This window comes from Phalaenopsis equestris, unplaced genomic scaffold (assembly GCF_001263595.1).
Source record: "Phalaenopsis equestris unplaced genomic scaffold, ASM126359v1 Scaffold000250, whole genome shotgun sequence".
Classification (NCBI taxonomy): domain Eukaryota; kingdom Viridiplantae; phylum Streptophyta; class Magnoliopsida; order Asparagales; family Orchidaceae; genus Phalaenopsis; species Phalaenopsis equestris.
The window spans coordinates 991,609-1,019,442 of NW_018164692.1; the positions used below are offsets into that span (position 1 = coordinate 991,609).

Genomic DNA, 27,834 nt, shown 5'->3' on the forward strand with positions numbered 1-27,834 from the left:
TTGGAAATAAATTATATTACAGAAATATGATCAACAAAGTGAGGAAAGTATATGCTTTGCATTTATGTAAGGAGATATTTTCCCTTAAAAGTTCTCCATCACAGTTATATTGATCTCCAAACAAAAAATAAAATATCATGAAGTGGTTTAATTTCTATCCTCCCACTACTAAAAATTATCATAAATTCATTTCCTATCAACAGACTACGACATGGATGCCAGCCTTATACTTGTATATGATGGCATGCTTCACAAAAGAGATTGCATGAATGATGGCATTACAAAATCTGTAAATGGTGCTCCATGATTTGAAAATATTCATACAATTAACCATTTACCTCACATCCCATTCCCCATCTCTCCAATCTTCAGGCCATTAAGGCACAATGAGCACCACCATTCCTTTGAAGCTCCATGCTATATATGAATATAAGCATGAAAGTTTCAGCATTTTCGAGCTCAGACCATAAAAAACCAATCAATGTTTCAGATTCCTCATGGATGTAACTCTAACTTGAGCTCGAGCTCGATGTTGAAGATTATCACTTTCATTACGCTGCAATTTAACCTCACTTCCGTGGTGATATCTCTCTTGTGCGCTCCAAGAATTTTGGAAGCACTTCTTTTGAAATTCATGATGATATTGATTTTGATATTGATTGCTTGCATGCACAGATTTCAAACTCAGATTATGAGATTCAGGGGGACAAGAGTCCTCACTCTGCACTGAGTCCGTTGAAGAGGAACGACTAATTTCATTCCCATGAGAAGACTGATTGCTGTACAGAGAACTTGAGCTTTGGTTGAATCCAAGCAAGCTTTGTAAATGCTTTGGGCTACTTGATCTGCTGCTCCCATGGTGGGAGCTTTTACTGAGACTTGAAGTTGAAGGAGTTGGTGGATCAATGGTGTTGATCAGTACTGGATGAGGAGGATGGTGCTGAATTTTTTCTTGAGGAATGGATATTTCAGAAAGAAGAGGACCATCGGTGAGGAAGCTGAGGGCTACCACAACATCTGCCATGAAAGGGCGAACAGAAGGTTCTTCTTGAAGGCACATGGCGGCTACGGCGATGGCTTGTTTGAGGCCGATTAGTGGAAATGCGTAGTTAAGAAGGGGGTCAACTATCTCTGGGAATCTCTTTTGATCCTTGAACATTGATTGTGCCTGTCATGAAGATATGAGTCAATATTTCTTAGTAAAATATCAGTTAAATAAATTATTGTTTGCAATGAACAAGTTGAGAAGAGAATGTAATGCAAGATAAATTACGATGAAGTAAATTGTAGAATTTTGTTATGTGACCTAGATTGACTATATTGAGCTAAATTGAGTTATTGAAGAGGATAAAAAGGTAGAGGCATTATTAGAATTTAAGGAAATTATTGTCAGAATAGTATCTCTTTGATTTTATTGCTTGGAGAAGGGTACAAAGAGTGTGTAAAAATGCTCAATATCTTAGACTATATATCTTGAATCCCGACCTTGACTCTCTATTTATAGGCTTGGATTGATTGGTTATATTAAAAAAATTAAATCCTAAGAATAAAGAAGATAAAAGTACATGAATAATAGCTGGACATAAAAAATATGGCTGCATGAATCTCAAAGAAGTTCAACGGGTCTTGCTTAATCGACTCCAAAAGATGATATCGGCATGATCAAAAGAGGGAGGCACCAAACATCACTTCATTTGGTCAAAATTTTAAGCTGACCAAATGGAAGCACAACCGAACGAATGAACAAGAGACATCTGATTCGAGGGACAACCATTTGTAATCAACTACCTCAACTGATTCTATAACTCTTTAGAAAGATAGCCAAAAGGTCACTCCATTGAATATTTGTCTAATTCTCTGTGAAGGCTCATTATCCAGGGGAGAGCTAGTCGTCAGATTACAATGATACATCCTCTGCCTGATGGTCTAAGTTCACCCCAACGATAAGAAGGGCCTCGAATGAGGATTCTCTCGAGAAAGCCATGTTAGCATTAAATTTTGATGTCACATGTGTAGGGTGTTCACTTTAATGGCTCGAGATGGTTCAATGCTCGCTCATAGTATCCCGTAGCTCGAGACACCCATTCGAGGCTTCCTAGCACGTGTTCATGGAACGAAACTAGGGTTTGTGATAATTCATCCTTACTCGGGAGAACCCATAGTTGGACAGACTCACTAAGGGCTTTGGACATCCTTGATGTCCTCTATGGTGTTTAGAGGTTCCTATGTATCCATTCGAAGCCTCCTTGGGGCAAAGAAAGTCTCAAAGCCCTCCTAAGTGTGCTACAGGAAAGTTAGGGTTTGGAATGCCCTTCCCGCGCCATAGCTCAAAGTGTTCATTAGTAATAGATTTTCCTATCACTGGATGAGCAAAATACTCATTTTTAAGGTTAGGGGATAATAATTTACTCGTATGTGGTCTCCCATAGCTTTCAGATTGAGAAAATCCTCCGTTAGGCACTCCCAATATAAATTAGGTTATACAGGGCTAGACCGGCGCTTAGGTGCCAACCCCGGGCACCTAGTCACCCAAAATGCCCTCTCAGATGGTCAAAACCAAGCTCTTGGAAGTCTGACTAGTTTCTGGCGCCTAAGTGCCAGACTGGACTCTAGTTTCGGGCTCACAAGCGCTCAAAATTGTTAAAAAAATGACATTTTTCCCGAGAGATGGGATAGCAGGCGCCAGGTTTGGCGCCTTGACTCCAGATCCCTGAAGTTATGGCGCCAAACTGGGCACCTAGGCGCCAGGGTCACGACGTCTAAACGCCAGTCCACTTCCAGGAAGCGATTTTTCACGATTTTGTCACCGATTTGACCCCAGTACACCCCTAATGAGCTAAAATGACAGGGATCTCCTTAGGCTTGTGGAGATATGCATGTGGGGATGTAATGACTCGAATTTAGCCTCATTCAACATGTTCTAAATGCCCTCCATTAGCCATTTTTGGCCTAATCAAAGGGTACTTTGAGGATTTTTCATGGAGAAGCTGGTTTAAGCTTCCTCTCTTCTCATTTCACCCATCTCCTCCTCATTTCAGCTTTGGGGGGCTGAAGCTTTGAGTGCTTGAGAGGGTAAGGGAAAACTTCATATTTTTTTCTCAAGGAGCAAGGGTTTTCTTGGAGCTTAGAGCTTAGAGCAAGGAAAAAGGAAGAAGACTTCATCTTCCTCAAGGAAAGAGTTAAGGAGTTGGCCCCCTTCTTCTCCTCGTTCCTTCATCTTCTTTCTCTTCTTCCATCACTTCATTTGAGTGTGTGAGGAGAATTTTGTGAGGAAGAACTTCGCTAGCAAAGAAGCAAGGTGCCTACTCTTCTACACTAAAGGAGAGCTTCATCTTAGCTCGAGGAAGGATCACCGGAGCTTTGTCGGAGCTCGGAACTTTGTTGGAGCTCGAAACTTTGCTAGAATCTAATCTTCTCTCATTTCGTTCGGAGAATTTCCTCTTAGGAGAAGAAATGCTTCGATCCGTGTAGGTGAAATTTCTCTCTACCTCCCTTGCTCCTTCCTTATTCCATACATGATTTGCGAGGTATGTTGTTGCGTGGCTCAGATACCGATTGTTTGGACAAGTCCAGAGAACTCGTCATCAACCATTACGGTAGTGAGATTCTTTAAAACCCTAGCATTTTCTTTCATTGCTAGCCTTAGGAGTAGATTTGTTAGGTGTTTGTGGGTTTGGTCACCCATACAAGGCAGGTCTGACCAGTCACCCAGTATTGCCTGACTCAATCGATCGCCCATTATCATACGGTCTGATTGGTCAAATGATTTCGGTCAGCCCGACCACACACCTTTTGATTGGCTAGTTTTGTGGTGTTTTCGTAGGTTCGATCACCCACACTAGGCAAGTTGGCCGACCAACTCTAGTCGGGACAACCATACACCTATTAATTGGTCGTTTATTTCCTAGAAGAAGCCCCATAGGCCCCATAGGTTAGGAGTTTTTGTGTTCCTCTTGCGATTCTCATGAGCAAAACCTACCCTTTTCTTTCTAGCACAAGGTCCTAATGCCTGTGGTGGTCATAACCCCAAGTTTGTGTCAGTGACTTCGTTCCCACTATGAAGGGGAGCGAAATCCATCATTTGGGCGTAAATAACAAAAAGTCCCATGACTTTTACGTTCCCTACGCCGCGAAGACCTTCCCATGGAATTTATTCAGGTCAAGCAAAAGGAGGCAACCACCATCGCTTTGTAGCGACGCTAACTTCGTTTCATCGATAACCCTTAGAGTGACTCGTGAGATCATTATGAAGAGTCGGCTTTGTAGCCAATGACGATCGGATCTCATTTTCATATGCATGTTGTTCTCATTTACATTGTGTTCCAATCATGCATGGATTTTTCAAAATATGCATAAAAATATCAATTTTTGTATGTTGTTCCGTTGGCTCGCCCGATCGGCCCCACCAACCCAATTAACACTATCAACAATCTTTTTTTCGACTCGTCTGATCGGTCGCACCAACTTGATCAGATCGATCGATGTTGATTCATCGGCCACATCGGCACGATCGACACGACCAACCATCTTTTGTCGACCCTCCCAATCGACTACATCGACCCTCCCAATCGACTACATCGACCCGATTGGATTGATGAATGTCTTCCATCGGCTCGCCCGATCAGCCCCACTGACCGTATCAGCACGACCGAGCATTATTTGACAGCTTGTCCGATCAGCAGCACTGTCACGATTGAATTGATCAATGTGTTCCACCAGCTCGTCCGATCGGCCCCATCAACCCGATCGACATGCCTAAATATATTTTGTTGGCTCATCCAATCAGCCACACCTGCTCGTTCGGCTCGACCGACTGTTTCTTTTGAGTGTTGCACTTCTTGCATGTTTGTTTTACATGACTTGCATTAGCATATTCACCAATTGCAACCTTGTTGTGCACTTGTGGGCATATGCCCTCGTATGCCAATATTGAGTACTTGTGCCTCCCATGGTCATGCTACTCCACATGTTTGCTTCATGACATCTCCATGTCAGGGTGCTCCACGATACTAGTGGCTGCACTTGCATTAGTGCACTCTCACATGTCTACTTTGCATTTCATTTGTCATGTCCATAGTCTTTACATGTTTAAATCTTGCTTGGGTCACTATTCTTGCACACCCACCTCGAACATCCACGTGTTTGTGTCGGGGACGACTTAAGTATCAAGTCTCCCCGGTGTGTAACTCTGTCCAACAAGAGTTACTTCACTTCTTTCCTATGGCATCACATTGGATTGTCATCGTAATTTCCTCAGGTCACTGTCTCCTCGGCACACCCACCCTCCGGGTCGCTGCCTCCTCGACACACCCACCCTTCGGGTCGCTGCCTTCACGACACACCCGCCCTCTGGATCACTTCCTCCACGACACACCCACTCTCGGATCACTGCCTCCACAACACACTTACCCTCCGAGTCACTGCCTCCATGACACACCCACCCCAATGAATCACTGCTTTCATGACACACCAATCTTTTAGGTCGATGCTCCATGACACACCCACCCCATTGGATCATCGCCTTCACGACACACCAATCTTTTAGGTCGATGCCTCCATCACACACCCACCCCTTCAAGTCACCGTCTCCTCAGCACACACACCCTCCGAGTCACCGCCTCCACGACATAATCATCTTCACTTGTGTTGTATGTTTTGCATGCACACTACCACACTGTCGGCATATTCATCACTAGTACATGCCACCGTATACTAGTGATGAATACTTGTTATCTCGTGATCGCTTCAACTTTTATGAGGCGGTCACTACGCATTGGACCATTTTTCATCTGCATGTGCACCCCGATCATCTCTATAACGAAGTTGGCTAGTTAGCTGAGTGCTCTCTGTTAGTCACGACGTGACAACTAGTATTACCCGTGAGGATGTCGCAGCAGATAATACCAGTTATCTCACCATGAAGAGCACGTGTATGTTATGCTAAGCTTCCAAGGGGTTTAATGAGTGCCCCACTTAGGTCTTTTTTTTCCTTAAGAATTGTTTGAAAGTATAAAAAATTACATTTTTATTACTTTATGCATCATGTTTTCAAGAATCTATTTTTTGAAACTATTTGCATCCCTACTTTAGACTGTACGTGAGTTTAAATTTTTCAAAAGCTTTTGCAAAACTTGCATATAGTGACACCTCTTAGAATTCTTGGATTCTTAGGATGAAGTCAGAGATGGTGACCCCATCAAAACATACGCCAGCCCACTGACATAACCCAACACTCACTTAAATGTTGTGTTAGGACAATACATTAGATGGTGTGCTAGACTAAGAACTGGAATGGTATGTAATATTTTTAACGTTTTTGGCTATTGTTCTCTACTGGATTGGTTGTTCTGGCCAAACATCACTTTTTTTGCTTTTTGGTGTGCTTATGTGTTTGATATGCATGGTAGTATATTATGGTGTTCTGCAGGGAACTGTGCTTATATATATGTACACTCACACGGGTGTCATTAAAGGGGGAACATATGATGATTTCTACTAACTATTTACTTGTAGTTGCTATTTAGTTCCCCTGATAAAAGACATGGCTCATAATACTTTGCATGTTTGTTAGCTTTCTCACTAACATTGTTTTCATACAGGTTAAGTACTTTTTTATATGTACGTTTAGAGGCTTGGAAGAGTCTTGTATTAGAAATAAAATACAGACACGGGTTCTTAGATGCTAGTCGGACAACCACGCGATGAGAACCAAGAACATCAAGCTCATGCCACATATCTTAATTCTAAATCTCATTTATGTATAGAAATAAAACCATATTGTACTTATGTAGTGTCTGCCCTCCTTTTTCTTTACTGGGATATGTTGTCAACCCAACGACATCGATATTTCATTATTTTTGGCTTGTTTACTATCTTTCTTGCATGTCTGAATGCTTGTATTGTTTTCTCTTGTTTATTTCTTGTTGATCTGAAATGCTATGAAAATTAAAATCTAAGCTCGTTAAAGACCTTGAATTATAAATTCTCTACTCAAAATCTTAATAATAAAAGATTTTGAGCGACATCGATATTTCATTATTTTTTGTTTGTTTACTATCTTTCTTGCATGTCTGCATGCTTGTATTGCTTTCTCTTGTTTATTTCTTGTTGATCTGAGATGCTATGAAAATTAAAATCTAGGCTCGTTAAAGACCTCAAATTATAAATTCCTTACTCAAAATCTTAATAATAAAATATTGAGATAATCAAAATTTTAGAATTAAAATTACCAGGACTTTCAAAAACCTATTTTTGTTTTTCTGCTTGGCCATTTAGGCCTAATTTTAAATGGGTTGCATAGCTTGACTCTCATCGAAGTCATAATTAATAGAGCTTCCACAATATCTAATGATTGCTCTAGATAACTACATCATTTTGCATGTCCCGAGAAGAAGTCCCCGTACTTCTCTAACCCGACTGACCTGACATAGATTTTTACTTAGGTTGTAGTATAGTGTGCTTAGAGTGTTAGTGGCTTCCCTGAACCAGATGGGGAGTAAGCCTTACTATTGAAATTGTTTTCGGATTTGTAGTTAAACCTCCCATTCTCTTTCTTTCTAGTGGCATCCTTGCCACTTTGGTGGGTATAATTTTCACCTCTTGAAGCTCCACCTGATAGTCATAGGACAGAGTTTCGTTCCGTTCTTTTGACCTTAGGGCCACTAAGGTTCCTGCAAACTATATAATTCACAGATTGTTGATCGAGAACCTTTGGATTTGTTGGGCCGACTACCTTTACAACCAGGTAGACTTAGGGCTCTAGTGACTTTGGATGACGGGTCCATGGTGCCCCGACCTGGCTACCTCTACATGTTAGGGATTTCCTCCCTTCTTTTGACTACTCATTTTGAGCATTATCGCTCCTCTTAACTTCGTTGGTATCATCTTGATGGTTCGAATACTGATGAGCTACCTCCCATTTGGAATACAACGATTTATCCTCTGCCCATATGGTTTGGATGTCCTTTGAGATATCAGAATTCATCGTCGAGATGATTCAGATGTTTCACAGGCTTTGTGTGCCGATGATTTTGTTACCCATGTGGGACTGTGATAGACTCACTCTCCACCCTATGGCTTAGTGGTAGCTTTGAAAGCATTGGAGCGTTCTCATATTAAATAACCATTCTTTGATAGTCATGTGCTAGTTGTCACTTCTAATATAAGCAAAATTTCCTGGATCAAGAGTATTCTTGGGCAACCTCTAAAATGTAATTAACTAAGTGAGATACGTCACATTGGAAGCACTCTAGACCCTAAAACAAGCAAACACATCTGAATCTTTGGTTATAGGTGGTCTACACAAGTATTCTTTGCGGATATTGGTCAAAGGTACTTCTGTCAAATCTTATTTGGGCGAGCATACTTGACCAATCCTTGCAATATTTATCGCACGTAGACTCTCCACATTTTATTTCTCTTGCTATCATCTTTGTTTTATGTCAGTCTTTTTCAATTTCTCTCTTTTTCCGATCATTCACATGATCCGCAAGAGAGACTTATTCGGAAAAAAAAAAGTATATGACGATGAAAAAAATGTCAACTCCTTTAAAAATAAAAAGAGAAAGGAATGAAAATAAGAGTATTCTTGAGCAACTCTAAGATGTAATTAACCAAGTGAGATACATCCCCTTGGAAGCACTTTATAACCCAAAACAAGCAAATAAAGATGAATTTCTAGTTGCGGGTAGGCTACATAGGTATTTTTTGTGAATATCGATCGAAGGTACTTCTGTCAGATCTTGTTTGGGCAAACATACCTGATCTATCCTTGCGATGTTTATCGCACTTAGGCTCTCCATGTTTTCTTTCTCTTGTTTGTCATCTATGTTGTATGTTATATTTTTTCAGTTCTTCTCTTCTCCTCATCATTCACATGATCCAGAGGAGAGACTTATTCCGAAAAAAAAAATATGATTTTGAAAAAACTGTCGACTCTTTTAAAAGTAAAAAGAGAAAGGAACGAAAAAAAATAGACCCAAGATCTTCCAACCAACTGAAGACCTTCTAGCTGACCAATGATCTTCAAGTTAACCGAATATCTTACCACCGAACGAACGATTATTGAGCAACTGAATGATAATATCAGTGTGTCATTCAATTCCACTCTTCAAGTAGTAATGAATATGAAACGATGTCAATGTCAGTTAAAGATATTAAAGGGTTCCGAAGTGGCAAATATGATGGGGTAATGGTGTAGTAATTACGTATAATGTCCATATTAAAATAGGTATAAACATGTAACTTTACCAGACATCCCCATGATAGTGGTCATGTTTTCGAGAAAAAAACTACTGAATTCATTCTCTTAGAACTTGTGTTTTTGTGCACTATACTTACCTCTCTTTCTATCCCACTCATCCATTCAATGCTTTATTTCTTGGGTGTGATCCACAAGACATTTTTATGTAAGACATTTTTATGTTGAATCCAAAAATGTCTTGCGGATATCACTCAAGGAATGGAGCGTTACACGAAAAAGGAAGAGAGAGAGAGAGAGAGAAATATAATGCACAATAATACAAGTTATCTGAGAGTAAATTCAGTAGTTTTCTTGAAGAAATGACCCCCTGTTTATAAATCATAGAGATAGTGGTAAAGTTACATGTTTATCCCTATTTTAATAAAGACATTACAAGTAATCTTTACACCTTTTCATATTTGTAATTGACACTGAGACTCTTTAATATCAGTAACTAACGTTGGCACCATTTTGTATTCATAACTGCTTGAAAAGAGACATTTAATGACCCACTGATATTATCAGTTGGCCGCTTGATAGCAATTTGGTAGGCTGGAAGGTCTTTGTTCGGCCTTATCGAGAGAATAAAGCAACGCTTTGTGCCTCCATCTTTTGACTATCCTCATGTTGTTCTTTGGTTTCTATTAAGAAAGACCCGTTGAACTAGAACGTGCAACCATATTTTATGTACATAATTAATTTTTTGATTTTTTTTACTCTTGAAGGCGACGACTGCAATAAGAATAAGAGAATTAAACGTAAAAGTTGGCTTATATATTATGCAATAAATTCTTCTAATACTTGAAATCCCTGAATTTTCATGCACAAATTTTCTATAATAGGGAATGTTCAACACTTTTTCATCATCATTTTTGAATTTTCAGCCTTCCAGTCAGTTTTTAGTAGAAAAAACTGATGGAAAAAACTGATGGCGAGTGGCAAGAAACTCAAGTGAGGATGCCATGTTGAAGGACTTAGGGATTTTGATTGAGAAACTCCATCATCTGGTAGGAGAGAAGAAAAAGAAACCAGAGAATATTTGGGTAGCAATAAAAAAGAAACTTGTCGATGAGAGCTGACTGACAAGAAAGAAGTTAGAGGACAACAAACGACCAATCACATCAAAGAGTCCGAAAAAGAGGAGCCAACCAAAGGGAACAAAGTTGGTCAGACAAGTAGTACAAAAGGAACAAAGGATGAAGGAGACAAACAAGTAGTCAAATTCATTGCCACTCCGTGAGAAGGGGGACATGATTGACATGCATTCCATGCACCAATCCTTGCTTCAGACTCGATTGACCAACGACCAACTCATCAACCAACACTGTTACATGTTCAGATGGCCACGACAACCTAGATACAACTGCTCAGAAGTGTGGTTCTTCTGCCTTCAAATGATGAGGCCAGCTAGGCTGTAGTCTAATAGCTTGCTGGCAAGCACCTCTGGACATCTAAGATAGACAAAATAATTGGTGAGAAAATCTCTTTCTTAGACAGTTAATTTATTCCTTTTCTCATTCATGACATCTGATAATTTTTACAGATGAGCCAGTGCGCATCATCGACTCCCCAGCCATGGAAGCCGACTGACCCTCTGCTCTAGAGAAGGTCGAAGGACCTTCTATGTTGTCCATGAGTGGAGGTGCACCTAGCCATTTGTCGTGCCTTGAGGACGTCTATAGGGAGACTGGTGGTCAAGAGGGTTCGCAAGGGCCACATGGATGAAACGGTGGACTTCTTCGCTCAGGAGGCTGACCTTCAAAGGAAGACAAATATATCAAACTTGAAGGAGCTGACAGTTCTTTATGCTGACATTAAGACTCTTAGAGCGGAGGTGGCGACTCTTTAGGCAGATCTTCCATAAGTTGAGGTGACCAGCTAAATCTCCAGGGTCAGTTTGGAGGAAGAGGGTGTTGAAATAAGTTTTAGAGGCGTGTGTTGTATCGCAGTCTTGTGAGTCGGGATTTGGTGTTGCCTAAGGCGGCCAAAGACACGTCTATATAATATTTTTGTCATAAGTAAAATTTAATTTTTACAAATTTTCAAAATTTTTTATAATTTTTATTTCTTGATTTCCACACCAATTTGATGTGAATCTCTAAAGATAGAGGTACGGATTTGAGGCATTTTGACTTCCCTAGATACCCTATATATAGGGTTAAAGAGAAAATGGGTTTACATTTTTTTTAATTCTTCACTTTTCCTTCCCTTTGGTCAGTTTTCTTCCAGAGTCCCCATGGCCTCCAAGTTTTCTCAACAGTAGTTTGACTTGGTGCCAATGATTGAAAGGTTTATAATGACATCATTTGATGTGAGTCTTCTGGAGGATAATTATGTGTATAGCACAAGTGCAATACTCGAGGTAGTCATGCCAGAGGTGAGGGTGACCGACTACTTAGGAGATGCTTGATTTTCTACCAGGACTAGTTTCGATGGGGACTCCGGCTGCCATTCTACCCAAAAATTTGATAGATACTTAATTATTACGAGGTCATCAGATAAGACAAATTTAATCATGACGATGATGATCTTAATCATTTACTTGCACCGAATGGAGATCTCATGGTCTCGAGAGCTATTCTCCTATATGTTTTCCTTCAGAGTGGAGCTGGACAAGTACATTGTTTTGGCTCAATTCAGAAGTTTCACCTCATCGAAAATAAGATCAAGGATTGAAAGATATGTTTCCTTTGTTGTGTATGCAAGAATTGGAAGATTGCTACCAAGCTGACAGGAGGGACTTACAAGAAAAAAAAAAGGGGGATTCCACCACGGATTCAAGGGCTTATGTTGACTGTCACGGGTAAGTAAATGTTAATTATCCAATATACCAACCCCCTTATAGTGAATTGAGTGCTAGTTGATGCCAAATTTGACTCAATGACCCTTGAATCGTGGACTGCCTCTAACGAGGTGGAGGAGAAAAGGCAATTTGAAAAAGTTATGTGGCTATTGAGGAAAGAGTTGAGAAATAAGAAAGACAAAATAAAGTCAGTGACGATCGAATGAAAACCTTCTTTATTGAATTTAGGGGTTCCAAGTGATCACCGCCAAGAGGAGTCGATTGCCACCATCCTTGGACTAGATGTTGAGGAGTCCTCCGAGCGTTCATCAACACAGGGAGCCGAGTACCGACTAGAACCAGCCAGACAGGTGAAGGCAAAAAGCCTTGAAGAAGGTTCAGCTTTGTTACGTTGGTGGAGCAAAAAGCCTACAAAAAAGGTTGGGGCAACGAGGAGCTGAGTATCAGCAGACCCTCTACCCATCAACTACATCTATCGTTAAACCAACTCCTGAACCGACTGACTCCCCCATCAACTACATCTATTACTGAAGAGAAGCTTGAGCCGACTGAAGAGGTAGAAGAATAGTGTCGGAGGAAGGGCAAGGCTCCGACACTAGATTCTGAAACTTGCCGCCCCTTCCCTCCTAAATAGAAACAAAAGGGAGATAGATTATCGGAGTTCGTTGCAGGAGAAATGACTGAAGATCTTTCCTAATTCAAACTCTAGTTTTAAACTAATAAACATAGAAAGGGGCTAGTTTTCCCAAAACCTGGGGACAATCGAATATGCATCAACCACTACATATGTTCTTTGGTCGACGAACCTTGAGAAATTCTTGAATAATATCCAGCCTGTGGAGCTATGCACATGGTTGACTGATACTAGCTGCTCGGTCTTGTAGCAAAACATCACCTATCCTCTCTTTATCTGGAAATGAGAGACAAACCTTGATGGCCAAGACAAAGGATGAAGAGTTTAAAACGCAAGCACGAGTCATAAAAAATCAAGTGGATTTGGTAGTGGCATGACTGGAGGGTGTTGAAGTGAAGTTGAAGATAGTGTGTGAGTGGATGTCTTCCTTCCAAAAGGAAAATGCTAAATTTTCAGAGCAGATTGCCACAATGTAGACAAACGAAGAGTTCCTTGATATTAGCGATCAACCAATTCGTTAGAATTGGGATGGTTGACCCCAAGTATTCTGACATTGACGAGTTTAAGAAACTCTTTGATGCTTCTTTGGTGTTAGAACACTAAGAGTAGTATGAGGGTGATAACGTGGCAGACAATGAATAGTCCAATGCAGACAATGAGTAGTCCAATGCTCGACCCGATGACTCCTAGAAATATATTTTTTAATATGTAATTGAATCAATGTACATGCAAGATTTTTGTTCTGACATACATGCAAACGAAAAATTATATGAATAAAATACAATTTTTGGTCGCTTTTACTTGTGTTATCTTCTATTTACTAAATTATGATGCCGCTTTGTTCACCTCTATTTAGTCAATTTGAAATATTCTTCACCCATCTCAAGTCTTAGCTTTTGCTGCTTGAGGGTTGAGAATCAATTTTTAGTTTGTGTATGTTGATCAGACATTGTGGTGTCGTTGTCAGTTGTTTTGATTTTTTTTAATCAGTCAGATGACATGTGTCACATCAATTTTTTTAGGGTGTCAACTCTTAACTTTGGTGGGCATAAGATTTGGTTGTTTCACTAGACCCAGATTTTCTTTTCGTCGCACTACTCCTCACAGGGGTTTAGTCACCGATACTTTTTCAGGATAATTTTCATGAAACCCTTCACGGAGCTTTGTCGCTAAGGGGCGGGTAATCATCTATGTAAATTCATTTACTAAAAACTTGAAAACTCAAGTTTGAGGAGTTTTGCAACCAGACACATTGACGCCTCTGTTGATCGACTTTTTAAGGTAATTTAGTTCCCTGAGTGTTGTCACGATGTTTGGTGCACCAAACTTTGAGTTCCTGGAGTATTGTTCAAATTCGGGGTCACAATCCCATGGTTAGTTAATGTTTATATTAACATTATGTTTAAAAAAAATTCACAAATGTTAGAAATGAAAACTTGTTTTATATTTTCCTTGTTTGGTAGAGTCTAATTAATTTAAGAAAAGCATTTCTTGATATGATCTCCGCTCCATGTTCGATGAACCTTTCTCTTGATGTATGATTTTAGCCTGCAGGCTCTTGGGGTGATTTTTTTATCACTAATGAATGGGACGGTCTAAGTATGATTAAGTTTTCTGATTGATTGTCCTCGTAGTGCTGGGTCAGCCTTTTTCATAACTAGACAATCGAGCTCGAATGTCTTTTCTCGGACATTCTTATTGTACTATCGAACAGTCCTATTTACTTCTTCCCTCCGAAGCGCTGTGTTGGATTAACTTTCTTCTAGCAGGCTGAGTGCGAGCAGAAGTCCTTCACCGTTTGCCTCCTACCAAGTGGTGCTCCTAGTTGAATGAAGTGGCTGTGATGACTCTTTAGCTATGGTGGTTGTACTCAACCAACAACACTGTTTCCATCCCATGGTAAAGCATGTAAGAGATTTGCTCGGTCTTTGATGATGGTGTCGCTTAAATTGCCCATAGAACAGACATAAGTAAGTTCGCCCAATTGCCTCTTGCTCCTTCAACCTTCTTCTTTAGAGATTTAAGATTATCTTGTTGGAAGTCATCACTTGTCTGTTCATCTAGGGATGATGTATAGATGCAAATTTTATGTTAATTTCTTAAATCTGATAAAAATCTTTACCCTCTGATCAATAAATTGTGTTCTATTTTCGGTGATAAGTGCAAGGGGTAAGCCATATTGACAGATGATGTATGTCCAAAGAAATTTCTGGGTAACGTCTGCGGTAATCTGGGCGAGGGACTTTGTTTCTATCCATTTTGAAAAGTAGTCTACAATGAATAAAAGGAACTTGCGCTGACCCCTTGAAGGGGGAAACAACTCGAGAATATTGAGTGCTCGGATGACGAAAGGAAAGAGACCGACTATCAGCTGCAACTTGTGGGCCGGTTAGTGCTGCAGTGGAGTATACTTCTGACACTGCTAGCAACTTTTTAAAAACTCCTCTGCATCTTTTATGAGGGCAGGCCAAATTAGTTTTGCATCTAAACAGGATCTGCAAAGGTCTTTTTTTCGAAATGACTCTCACATTTGCTAGAGTTTATCTTCCAAAGGATTTCTTCCTCCTTATTTCCTTGAAGCATCTTAGGAGTAATGAAGTGGATGACCTTCAAAGAAAGTTTACCTTCAATGATGAGATATTGTACAGCTTTACTCTTGAATCTCTTTTGAACCATTATTTCTTTTGGGATCTTTTCGGTCTCTAGATATTGGATAAAGATATTCATCCAACTCTTTGTGCCTTCATCTTCCACCTCCATGGCCTCTAGTTCCTCAATGGTCTACTGGAGAGGCCTTTGGGGTGTGTCCTCTCCAAAGCAAATGTTCGTTGATTAAAAATCCGCTACTTGATTTACTTCTCGATCGACGTGCTCAATCCTGCATTCTATGAACTCCGCTACCTTCATTTCTGCCTTGTTCAAGTATTTGATCATTGTCTCCTCCTTGACTCTGAATTCTCTGTTGACTTGATTTATCACTAATTGCAAATCTGACTTTATTAGAAGACGTTGGATGCCCATTTTGAGAACTAGGATTAGACCAGCTATTAGTGCTTCATATTCCACCTAATTGTTGGTGACCTCAAACATAAGGATGATCGAGCGATAGAGATGCGCTTGGATCAAACTACTCAATGCCAGTTTGATTCATATTCTCACCCGACTCAAGGCTCCATCAATGTGGTTGCGTCCAGGTTAGGTCGCCAGTATCAACTCCTTTGCTTGACTCACCTTGCTTAGAGAAGTCTGCTACAAAATCTACCACAACTTAAACTTTAATCACCATTCAAGAAATGTAGGTGATAGTGTATTTACTGAGCTCACAATCCACATTAAGAGTCGACTAGAATTTTCCATTAAAGTGAGCATGAGTTTGAGTGGATGCTTGATAATGACACTAATTAGATGCATTTGGAAATACGGTTGTAGCCTGTGAGCAAACAATTAAAACAAATCTTAGCTTATTCATAATATGATAGTTGACCTCAGCACCTCTGAGGACCCAACTGATGTAGTAGATTAGAAATTATTTTCCCAGCTCCTCTCAGACCAAGGCTAAGCTGATGGTTTCTGGCTTAACTCCCAAATATATAAAGAGTTCTTTTTTTTGATTTTGGGCTTTATAGAAGCAGTGCTGAAGCAAGTGATTGTTTCAGCTTTGGAATGCTTGCTTACACTTGATCAACCATTTAAAGCTTTTAGTTTTCCTTGGTGTTTTGAAGAATACTACACATTTGTCACCTTACTTTGAGTTGAACTGGCAGAGTGATGTTATCTGGCCAGTAAACTTTTACACTTTTTTAGCATTATGAGGAAAAGACATATTTCAAGAGCACTTTTACCTTCTTCAGGTTGGCTTTTATTCCTTTGGGCTTCAGGCGATATCCGGGAATTTTTTGATCGATGTTATGAATATACATTTCAGTTGATTTAGTTTCATATTATATTTTTTGAGTATTTGGAATGTTTATTTTAGATTGTACACATATTATTCGGTCAATTTACTTTTAATCAAGACATTATTTACATATGCTTCACTATTTTTTCCTTTCTATTTTGCAAAGAATACATCCATCCGACGCTAGCAGGTAGCCCCAACATTTTTTAGCCCAAAGGGAATCATAGTATGAAAATATAGGCCTTCGCTCATGATAAGACTTCTCTGCATCAGCTGGATGTAGCTTGCTTTGATGGTAACCGGAGAAAAAGTCCATGAAGCTCATTACTAAATGACCGTCTGTTGAATCCACCAGTGCATCAATCCTCAATAGATTGTAGTTGTTTTTGAGATAGCCAAAGTTTATATTTGTGACCACGACACTGAATTGATTAATGGGCGATCGAAGATCACGTTGTAAGTAGGGCTGTCAAAAAAGCTCGTTGTTCGCGAACAGTTCGTGTTCGGTTCGTCAATGAGTTCGTGTTCGATTCGTTCGAGAAGTAAACGAGACAAACACGAACAAATTTTTTTCGTTCGGTTAGTTAAACGAACCAAACACGAACAGTGATGCGTTCGTTCGTGTTCGAATCGTTATTGTTTGAAATATAAAATAATATAAAATAATTATATATAAAAAATTTATTATATTTTAAAACATTAAATTTTATAAATTATAATATATAATAAAATAATAATAATAATATATTAATATACTATAGTAGTAATATACTAATATAGATATTGTATATTTATATAATATAAGTTATTAAACTAATATATAATATTATTTTTATATATTAATATTAGGAATGTCAAATTGGCTCGTCGTTTGCGAACAGCTTGTGTTCGATTCGTGTTCGGCTCGTTCGTTAAGAAATGAACACGAGCTTATTTCAAACAAACTAAATTTTAAACGAACCGAACACGAACACAAGCTTTGTTCGTTCGTGTTGGGTTCGTTTACACCCCTAGTTGTAAGTGGGTGATGCATCAACCACCAAGAAGTCTTCTATGTGGGTGAATTGGCTGTCAACTTCTCCCTAGGTGAGGGATAGCCTGATAATTTGCAATGCTTCTTTTCATTTGCCAAAAATCCATACAGGCGATCGACTAAAAGATGCATTTTATCAAAGTCTGACTTAAATGGAATGTTTCATGAACTGTTAGTGGCAACCAAATTACTACCCACCCGATAGTTATTAATTATTGTCATGACTACTACGACATCATTGTAAGGGTTACTTCCTCTTTAGGGGTAAATCTGCATCGATAAAAAAAACTGAGGGATGAGGCTTTCACTTCGAAGCGAAAGCAGTGGCATAAAGTTCCCCCAAGAGGAGCCTTTTATGATCAGACCTTCTAACCGAGTCTCCTCCTAGGATTGACAAGGGTATTTATGATATTTGCAAAATTTATTTGTGTTCCGGAGAAAGGTTCTAGTTCTCATCGGTGGAACCTTTTAAAGTACTCCTTATCTTGAATAACTTCTACTAACTCCACCATTTAGCTGAGTGGATTTTGGTGTTCCTCGGTAGCCAGTCAATCGATCATTGGATTAGCTTCGCTTTCAAGAATTATGTCGGCCTCTCTATCACCACGAGACGACTGACCTCTTTTACCTTTAGGGCATGGGTTGTCATAGTAGTCACAAAAATGATTCATAACTACTAGGGAGGTAGTATGTTGGTTGACATTGGCAGTTCAAGAAACATATTGTTCAAGTCAGCCTTCGATAAAATGCATCTTTCGGTCGGCAGCCTAGTTACACCAACCAGTCTGTTGTATTGATTTTCTAGAGAATGAAAGGAAACTATGGTAATCATTGATCTGTTAGTCATATGGGGAGAAAGTGAAAGCTAATTTACTCAAATAGAAGAATTTTTAGTGGTTAATGTGCCACCCATTTATAACACTATCTTCGGTCACCCACTACTCAATGACTTCACAGTCGTGGTCTCCACCTACCATATTGTGGTGAAATTTTCATGCAACGGAGAGATAGCGACCATTTAGGGCAATCTAGAGCAGTCTCAGACATGCTGCCTTCAGGCGGTTGGCAACATGAAACAAGAATCCTTCGACATCCAGAACCAGCGAGAAGGGGGTATTAAAATAGATGGAAGAAACAATCGAGATTCATGCTACCCTCAGAGACCAGAGAAAATTCTTTCTAATCAGTGAGACTGTTATACAAGGGTACAGAGACTTGTTGATCCGAGATCTTCAGGAGTATTAGCGCATTTTTGTTTGATTAGTTGCTAAAAATGCCAGACATCCCGATAGATGTAGCGTGCCACCACTCATTGTCAATTCAGTTGCTCGATCAATAAAGCAAAAGATAAAAAAAGGAAACAATGACATTGGTCGGGATGATACGGGAAGAAGTGCAGAAGATCAGAAAGGTGAGCTACATCTCGGAGGTGCATTACCCGTTCTGGTCTCCAATATGGTTATGTGCAGAAGTCAAACTACAAATTGAGGATGTACGTAAACTTCACAAATGTGAACTCTGCTTGCCTCAAGGAAAACTACCCCCTATTAAGGATCGATACACTGGTGGATTTAGCAAACCGGTCGTTCAGTAACGAGCTTTCTAGACGCTTTCTCCAACTATCATCAAATCAAGATGCATCTAGCCAATGCAGAGAAGATTGCATTCACCACGAGCAAAGATCTATATTGTCATACTGCAATACATTTTAGGATAAAAAATGTTGGGTACCTACCTGCATCTGATGGATATAATGTTTAATAAACATAAAGGAATAAAATATTAAAGTTTATATCGATGATTTCTTATTTAAAAGTCGGTCAGTCGAACAACATATAAATGATCTAAATGAAATATTTCAAATGCTTAGAAAATATAATATGAAATTAAATTCACTGAAATATACATTCAAAGCATTGAATGGAAGATTCCTCAGATATCTCCTCATGTCAGAAGGAATAAAGGCCAACCCGATATGCCTTCTCCTTGAAATTCTTTGGAGGTGAAAAATTTGACCGACCAGAGTAACAACACTTAATAAAATGCATAAATGAACAATATTCATAAGAGTAACAACACTTAATAAAGGCCAGAGTAACAACACTTAATAAGATGCATAAATGCTATGAAGAAATAATGAACCCGAGGAGCTTTAAATTTAAAGCTGCACAATATTTCATCATTAAAATTAAAATTTTTTGAAGGCCAACAACTTCATTACTCCTAAGATACATACATGGAAACAATGCGAAAGAAATTCTTTGGGAAATACACTCTGGTGCATGTGGGAGTCATTTCTAAAGAATTACCTTAGCACATCATGTTCAGAGGAAAGACTATTTCTGGCTAACTCTCATGAAAGACACAAAAGAATTTTATAAAAGATGCAAGTAGTGTCAGAAGTATGCTCCACTGTAGCACTAGCCGACCCACAAGTTGCAGCCAATAGTCAGTTCCTGAATTTTCATCATCTGGGAACTCGACATCCTCAGATCGTTTGCCCCTTCAAAGGGCCTACATAAATTCTTTTTAGTCACTATAGACTGCTTTTCAAAATGGATGGAAGTAAGGGCCCGCACACAAATTACCATAGATGTCGTTCAGAGCTTCATCTGGACATACGTCATCTATTGATATTGCTTGCCCGTGATACTAATCATCGACAATGGAACATAATTCACTGATTAAGGGGTAAAAAATTTCTATCAAAGTCGGAGAATTAATCTGAAATTTGTATTTGTACATCATCCCCAGATGAATGGATAAGTGAAGGCTACCAATAATATAATCTTAAATATATTAATAAAGAAGGTTGAACGAGCAAGAGACAATTGGGCAGACTTACTTCTGTCTGTCTTACGGGTTGTCTAGACAACATCATTAGTGACTGGGAAAACCCCAAATGTGCTTTCCTATGGGATGTAAGCAATATTGTTGGTCAAATACAACCACCATAGCTAGAGAGTCATCACAACTACCTCATTCAATGAAGAGAATCACACCGACTGACATGAGACAAACGGTGATAGAATAATGACTGCACTCGTCCTACTATAAGAAAAGTCAAACCAATGCAGTATTCCAACAAGAGGTAAAAAGGACTACTCAATATTATAAAAGAAATGCCCGAGAGAAGACATTCATGTCCAGTGAACAGAGTTCTAAAGAAAGTCAACCCAACAACACAAGGACAATCAGCTGAAAAACATAATTAGACGTGGACTGAGCCATTCATTATTGATAAAAAAATGTCCTACAAGCTGAAAACAATTGCCGAGAAAAGTTTCACCGAACCTGAAATGGAGATGATCTTGAAATTTCTTTTTCTTAAAATAATTAAAGTGTATTGATAAAATAAAAATATAGGAGTTTTTCATTTCTAACACATGATTTTTTTTTTAAACATAATGTTAATAGAAATATTAACTAACCATGCAATTGTGACCTCAGGTTTGAACAACACTCACGGAACTTAGAAGGTTGATGCACCCATCATCAATACCCTAAAAAGCCGACCGACAGAGGTGTCAAAGAGCCCAGTTGCAAAAATCCTCAAAATTGAATTTCTAAGTTACGAGTAAACAAATTTCTAGAGGTGGTTACCCACCTAGTAGTAACAAAGCATCGTGAATGGTTCCGAGAAAATCGCCCTGGAAAAGGATCGACTACAACCCTACGAGTAGTGTGACAAAAAAAAAATCTGGGTCTATTTAAACAACCAAAACTTAGGATCGCCTAAGTTAAGAATTAACACCCTAAAACAAATCGATGTGACATTGTCCAAGTAGTTAACAAAAATATTAGATGACCGACAACAACACCAAGATGCCTGATCGTCATATAAAAACTAAAAATTGATCCTTAGCACTAAAGCAATGAAAGCTAAGACTTGAGTCGGGCGAAAAATATTTCAACTCAACTAAAGAGTGACGAACAAATTAATGTCATAATGTAGTAAATAAAAGGTAACACTGGTAAGAGTGACTGAATCTTGCATTTCATTCATCTAATTATTCAATTACATGTACGAGAACCAAAGACTTTCATGTGCATTTGTTCAGTTACATATAAAAAAAAAGATAAAAATCCAAAGTCTAGGAGTCATCGGGCCGAGTGTTGGATGATCCGTCATCAACCAAAGTATCGCCCTTAGACTTCTCTCAATGTTTTGAAGGTGAAGGAGCGTCGAAGAGTTTCTTGATCATCAAGGTCAAAATACTTGGGTTAGATTATCCCAACCTTTATGAATCGATCGATCGCCACGCTAGTACCTATTTCCAAATGAACAACATGAGTATCAAGGAACACTCCTGCCAACCTCATTGTGGCCATCTGCTCTGATAGTTCAACATTTTCCATTTGGATAGCATACAACCCACTCAGATGCTATCTCCAACTCTGCTTCAACACACTCCAAACTAAGTCTCTGCAAAAGCCACCCGATTTTCTTCCGCTCTTGCTTGTACCTTAAACTCTTTAACTTTTGTCTTGGACTTTAAGGCATCATCCCTCATGTCCAAATAAATAGAGGATAGTTGATGTACTGCGGCAAGCCCGAGCAGCTGATATCGGTCAACCATGAGCATAGCTCCACAGATAAGAGATTATTAAAGAATTTGGAATGCCCTCCGACCAAAGAACATCTGTAATGATGAAGGCATATTTGTCCGTCCATGGAGTTTGTGAAAACCGAACCCTTTCTACATTTATTAGTGCAACACTAAGTTTTAATTAAGAAAGACCTTTTGTTATTTCTTCTGTAACAGTCTCCAATAATCCTTGCCTCCCTTCTTCATGGGAGGCGAGGGAAGGGAAGTATCAGAAACTGGTGTCCGGAGCTTGGTCTTCCTCCGGTGCTGTTCTACCTCTTCAGCCAGCTCAAGTTCCTCTTCAACCGAACCTTTTTCAAGACTTTCTACCTCCACCTGTCTAGATGATACAGTTGGCAACTGTAGAGAGGGTCAACTGGCCTCTTCTCTTTCAGTAAAAGAAATGAAGCCTGAAGAAGACAACCGAGAATCTTCCTGTATTGATGGACACTCGGAGGACTTCCCAACCTTTGATGCAAGGATTGTGGGAGTTGATTCCTTTTGGTGGTAATCTCTCAAAGATCCTAAATTCATCAAATAAGGTTTTCATCTGATTAGAATTATTTTTTTAGTGACTTTGTTCTGAATAACAACTTTGGTTTCATATACGTAATGCATTAATTCTGAACCTGGGGTTATCTTTCCTGCTTGGTCCTTCTCCTCTTCCTTGACCTCTCTTCTCTTTGTCAAAGATGCACCACCTTTCTTCTTCCTCAACTATTTCCTCAATAGCCGCACGGCTTTTTCAAACTGCCTTTTCTCCTTCGCCTCATTGAAGGTAGCCCACAATTCAGGGTTCATTGACCAAACTTGGCAAGGTCTAGCACCTAATTCACCGCCATGGAGTAGGTATATTGGATAATTGACATTTTCTTACCCATGATGGTCGATGCAAGCCCTTGAATTTGAGGTGAAATCCTCTTCTTTTTCATTTAAGGCCCTCTGATCAGCCTGATAGCGATTCTAAGGTTCTCGCATAAACCCGAGAGGAATCAGAGCTTCCAATCCTTTATCTTGTTTCCCAAGTCGATCAGGTGAAACTTCTCGGTCAAGCCAAAAACAACGTATCTGTCTAGCTCCACTTTGAAGGAAAACATATGGGAACTCCCGGGACCATAGGATCTCCATTTGACACAACTAAATGGTTAAGGTCATCCTAGCCGCGATCAAATTCAACTTTATATGAGTGGAGAAGACCTTGTATAAATTAAGTATCAACCAAATTTCGAGGTAGAATGACAGCTAGAGTCCCCACTAGAAATGATCCCAGTAGAAAATCAAATCATCCTCTAAGTACTCGGTTGCCCTCACCTATGGCTTGACTGCCTCAAGTACTTCACTTGTGTTATACACACAAATATCCTCCGCAAGACTCACATCAAACAATATTAGTATAGTCCTTTCGATTGCTGGAACGAAGGCGAACAAATGTAGAGAACACTTGGAGGTCATGGGAGCTCTGGAAGAAAACAGACCAAATGGAAGGAAAAAGTGAATAATGAAAAAGACCAAACCAATTTTACATTTTAACCCTATATATATTATATCCAAAGGAGTCAAAATAACTTGAATTTGTACCTCTATCTTCGGAGATTCACATCAAATTGACATGAAAATAAAGAAAACAAAATGATGAAAATTTTTCAAAAATTAGTAAAAAAGCAAAATTTATTTGACAAAATATTTTACAAACGGGACTTCGGCCGCCTCGGGCAACACCAAACCTCTACTCAGAAGACTATGATACAAGACACTCCCTACAAACTTAAATTTTTTGATGAGCTGCAGGTTGGCTTCCATGCAGTCATAGCACCAAGGGGCCAGGCTATGGGCACTTACGTGCACATTGATTGTTCCTAGACCGAGAAAGTGGAATTCCTGCACCCAAAGTGGGAAAGTGGGCGCTTAGGTGCCCATTTCTTGCGCTAAGGCGCCTGCTTCCAGAGAACTGGGTGCCCAGGTGCCCAAATCCCTGCGCCTAGGCGCCCAGAGCGGTTTTCACGAGAATTGTATTTTTGTCACGATTTTGGGTAGCGTATATGCAGAGTTTGAGCGTAAATTTTCCTATTTGTTCATCAACAAAATCTTGGTGAAAAGAACTCTGGTGTTTTTTGACGTGTGTTTTTGCGTCGAATCAATAAGTGTGAGTGTGGAGAAGAAACTTGAGTGAATTTTTGTAAAACACTCTGAAATTCATAGTAAAATTGTTTGGAGAATTCTCAACATCATTCTTTCCTAATATGCCTCTACCAAATAAAAATTTTATGCAAGAAATTGATTTAGAGCTATTAGAAGTCACATTTTTGCTCTATAAAATTATAAAATTCTCAAATGCACTTTTTAAAATATGCTTTTTTCAATTAAACCATATGTCTAATGATTATACAAAATATTTTTCAAAAGCTATTTTAGTTAACAATTTTTATTTGCTTCTCTATAGGTAAGGGTTGGCATAAGCCTCCTACCACAAAAAAGCAATTAAACCTGAACATATAATTAATAAGTTGTAAGCTGTTCAACACAACTTGACTTATTCACTTAATTGGTTTTTCAAAAAAAAAAAAAAAGTGTTGGAATGAAAATTTTATTTTGTAACAATGGAATTCAAACTTCATTTACCATGAAAAACATGCAATGAAGGGATATAAACAATATTTTATTTTGTTTTACATCTTAGACCTTTTTTTCAATACTTCAACAATGCAAGAGGCAATATGTTACTTGTAAGAGAAGGTCGAAACTCACCCAAGCAACCAAATTCTGCTCATCTATGCTACGGGCCGTGTCGATGACTCTTCTTCCACTGATTAGCTCAAGAAGAACTACTCCAAAACTGTAAACATCTGATCTGAGTGTGAGCTCACCAACTGTGGCATATTCAGGAGCACAATAACCGTAAGTGCCCATCACACAGGAAGCAACATTGAAGTCGCCTCCTCCAGGGCCTAGTTTTGCAAGGCCAAAGTCTGAAAGCTTTGGATTATAGTCTTCACCTAGTAAAATATTTGATGATTTCAGGTCTCGGTAGATTACCGGAGGATTCGCCTTCTCATGAAGATATTCTAGTCCTTGAGCAGCACCATAGGCGATCTTCATTCGAGTGTACCATTTTAATGGCTTCTTATCAGACTTCAGATCTGTCAATCATCTTCTTTTGTTAAGGATGGTTTCCAGGAAATAAGAAAAAAATTGCTCTTTATGAAAAATGATTTTAAGTAAATGAAAGTGAAATTGCTCTGAAAGACCTATTTAGGAAAAGATTTGAAGTAGTCTTAATGTGGGAAAATGATAGTGAAAGATTATTTTAGGACGTTAACATATATGATTTGAAGTAGTTGGTAGAGTGTTGTGGGGTTTACAGCCTTATAGTGGAGTGGAGAATAGGAATTAGTAGTTATCCAGTTAAGCTTGGTTGTGAGATATAAAGAAGATTTTAAAATGATTTAAAGACTTGGGTTGTAGATAGCTAGGCTTAGAGTTTATCTAGGATGTAGATGGAGGCGTGGAATGATTAATAAAGGGTTTTGAGAGGATTAGTGATTGGATATTGAGAATATGAGATTATCAACTTTGTATTTTGGTTAATAAATAGAAGTAGTTAGTTAGAAATTAGAGTTAATGAACACCCCATTGGAGGACAAAATATTACATACAGACTCCGGAAGAATCCGGAGTCCGATGGTGGGGCGCCCTGTGTCAAGTGGGCCCCACCACTTTTAACACCGTGACATGTGGCGCCCCACCATTGGACTCCGGCTCAAACAATGGTGGGGCGTCATATGTCAAGTGGGTCCCCACCGTTTTTAACACTGGCAAATGCCAGTGTATTGTGTTGGGGCCCACTTGACACGTGGCACCCCACCATTGGACTCCGGATGCAAATTGCGTCCGGAGTTCGGATGTAATATTTTCTCTCAATGGAGATACAAGAAAAGAAAAAAAAAAAAAACATAAGTTCTCCAATTATGTGTTTTCTTCTCCTCTCCCCTACCTATTTTCTAGAGTTATTGACATGTTTGAATTATTGTTTATCCTTCTCAAACCTATGTTGCTCTTCTTTGATCATCTCCCACCCTACTTTCGAGGTTGTCAGCAGCCTCAAACTATCGGTACTCATATTTTTTTCCTTTACTTCCATGTCTCCAATGGGGACTATTTATAAAATACAAGAACTATTAATCCATAAACACTAATTTCTAACTAATTAACAATATTAATTACCCTAAATACAAAACTAATCATCTCACATTCCCAATATCCTATCAATTAGCCAGAGAGATAAATCACAAACAAAATGAATGATTCTATGCGATCAACATACCAAGGAGATGATCTTCCAAAGAGCCCAAAGGCATGAACTCATACACAAGCAGCCTCTGTTCACCATCTGCACAATACCCAATGAGATTCACAAGATTTGGATGGTGAAGAAGACTGAGCATTAGAACTTCCACAGTAAATTCTCTGCTTCCTTGCAGCCCATTCCTGTCTAGTTGTTTTACAGCCACAACCCACAACCTTACAAAAAAAAAAGAAAAGAAAAAAAAAAAACATATAAATAAACTATTAAGATATTAAAATTGAGAGGAATTCAAACAATTAGATAATTTTCATAATGATGTATAATACCTGTCCGGTGCTCTCTAAGTATCCTTTATAAACTCTTCCAAAACTTCCTTCACCTATGAGACAATCAGGACTGAAATTTTTTGTGGCTGATGCTAATTCGTGAAAGGTGAATGTCTGAGTTTGATGATTGCCATTGGCTCCATCTTTGTTTATTGAGCTTGAGTTAATTGGCTTTGTTTTGTCTGAACAGAAAGGTTGAAATTAATGTATGTGTTCTGAAAGGTCAAATGACATTAATAATTATGTAAATATCCAGTATAAACTAGAGTTAACACTACTTCGTAGGGTAAGTAAATGGAGAAGATCTGAAAATATATTCTCATACATACCACCCAATTCTTATGTATTTACCTATCTAACACCTGAAGTTTACATTTATACCAACATGTTAATTCTTAAAAAAGTTAAATACATCTTTTCATGCATAGATGTGACATAAAAATTGAAGTTTAGGTGTTAGATATGTAAAGACACAGGACTTAAGTGGTATGCATGTAAATCTTCCAACTAATAATGACAATCTTAGTTTGGCTTTCTTCTTCATCTTTTAATTCTTGCAGTAATCATCATTATTAGAACGAAGGCGATTGTCTCATTGCCTAATAACTATATTAAAGTTGTGCGCATCTGAAAAATACCTAATCTTGCATTGTTTACAACAGATAGCAAATTAACAAACGCAGAAACAAGAAATCAAGCCAAACAAACAAAATAAACAAGTTTGAATCTCAGAACAAGAACAACAGTTGCCGCTCACCGCTTTTGTTCACCGCAGACTTAAACCCTCTTAGAAACTCGGAGCCCGATTCCCCATTTTCTTCATCATTCCTTGAAAAACAAGGAAAGCAATTCATCATATCTTTCTGCTCCAACAGAAATAAAAATCATCTAAGGTGAAAAAAATAAGAAAACTTTCACAATCTTTGAGAACCGTTCAATCCAAAACCTACAGGTTTGTAGGAACCGTTTCAGATTTCCATGGCGGAAGCAAAAGGGGAGCACCTCCG

The 27,834-nt window shown here is 38.9% G+C and overlaps 1 protein-coding gene across 3 annotated transcripts; it reads right to left on the reverse strand.

The window, feature by feature from the left end:
• Window positions 1-90: 90 nt before the first annotated feature.
• Window positions 91-27,834, reverse strand: LOC110024185 (probable serine/threonine-protein kinase PBL7). Of its 3 annotated transcripts, XM_020723998.1 has the most exons (7): window positions 27,778-27,834; window positions 27,585-27,690; window positions 26,828-27,009; window positions 26,520-26,709; window positions 25,192-25,335; window positions 24,944-25,065; window positions 91-1,168 (listed from the first exon to the last, which is right to left on the reverse strand). In XM_020723998.1, exons 2-7 carry the CDS (start codon window positions 27,682-27,684, stop codon window positions 479-481), a joined length of 1,428 nt encoding a protein of 475 aa, XP_020579657.1. In that variant the 5' UTR covers window positions 27,685-27,690; window positions 27,778-27,834; the 3' UTR covers window positions 91-478. The 3 variants fall into 3 exon arrangements, with proteins under 3 accessions (XP_020579657.1, XP_020579659.1, XP_020579656.1); XM_020724000.1 differs by having other exon boundaries at window positions 24,944-25,335; window positions 27,585-27,655; XM_020723997.1 differs by having other exon boundaries at window positions 24,944-25,335.

Bases quoted from the DNA above. Each gene is read 5' to 3' on its own strand.
- LOC110024185 (XM_020723997.1), bottom strand. From the start codon at position 27,684: ATGATGAATTGCTTTCCTTGTTTTTCAAGGAATGATGAAGAAAATGGG. The intron at 25,336-26,519 runs GTATGTTGATCG...GATGATTGACAG, and splicing joins TTTGGAAGATCATCTCCTTG to ATCTGAAGTCTGATAAGAAG. The intron at 1,169-24,943 runs GTGAGTTTCGAC...TCTTCATGACAG, and splicing joins AGCAGAATTTGGTTGCTTGG to GCACAATCAATGTTCAAGGA.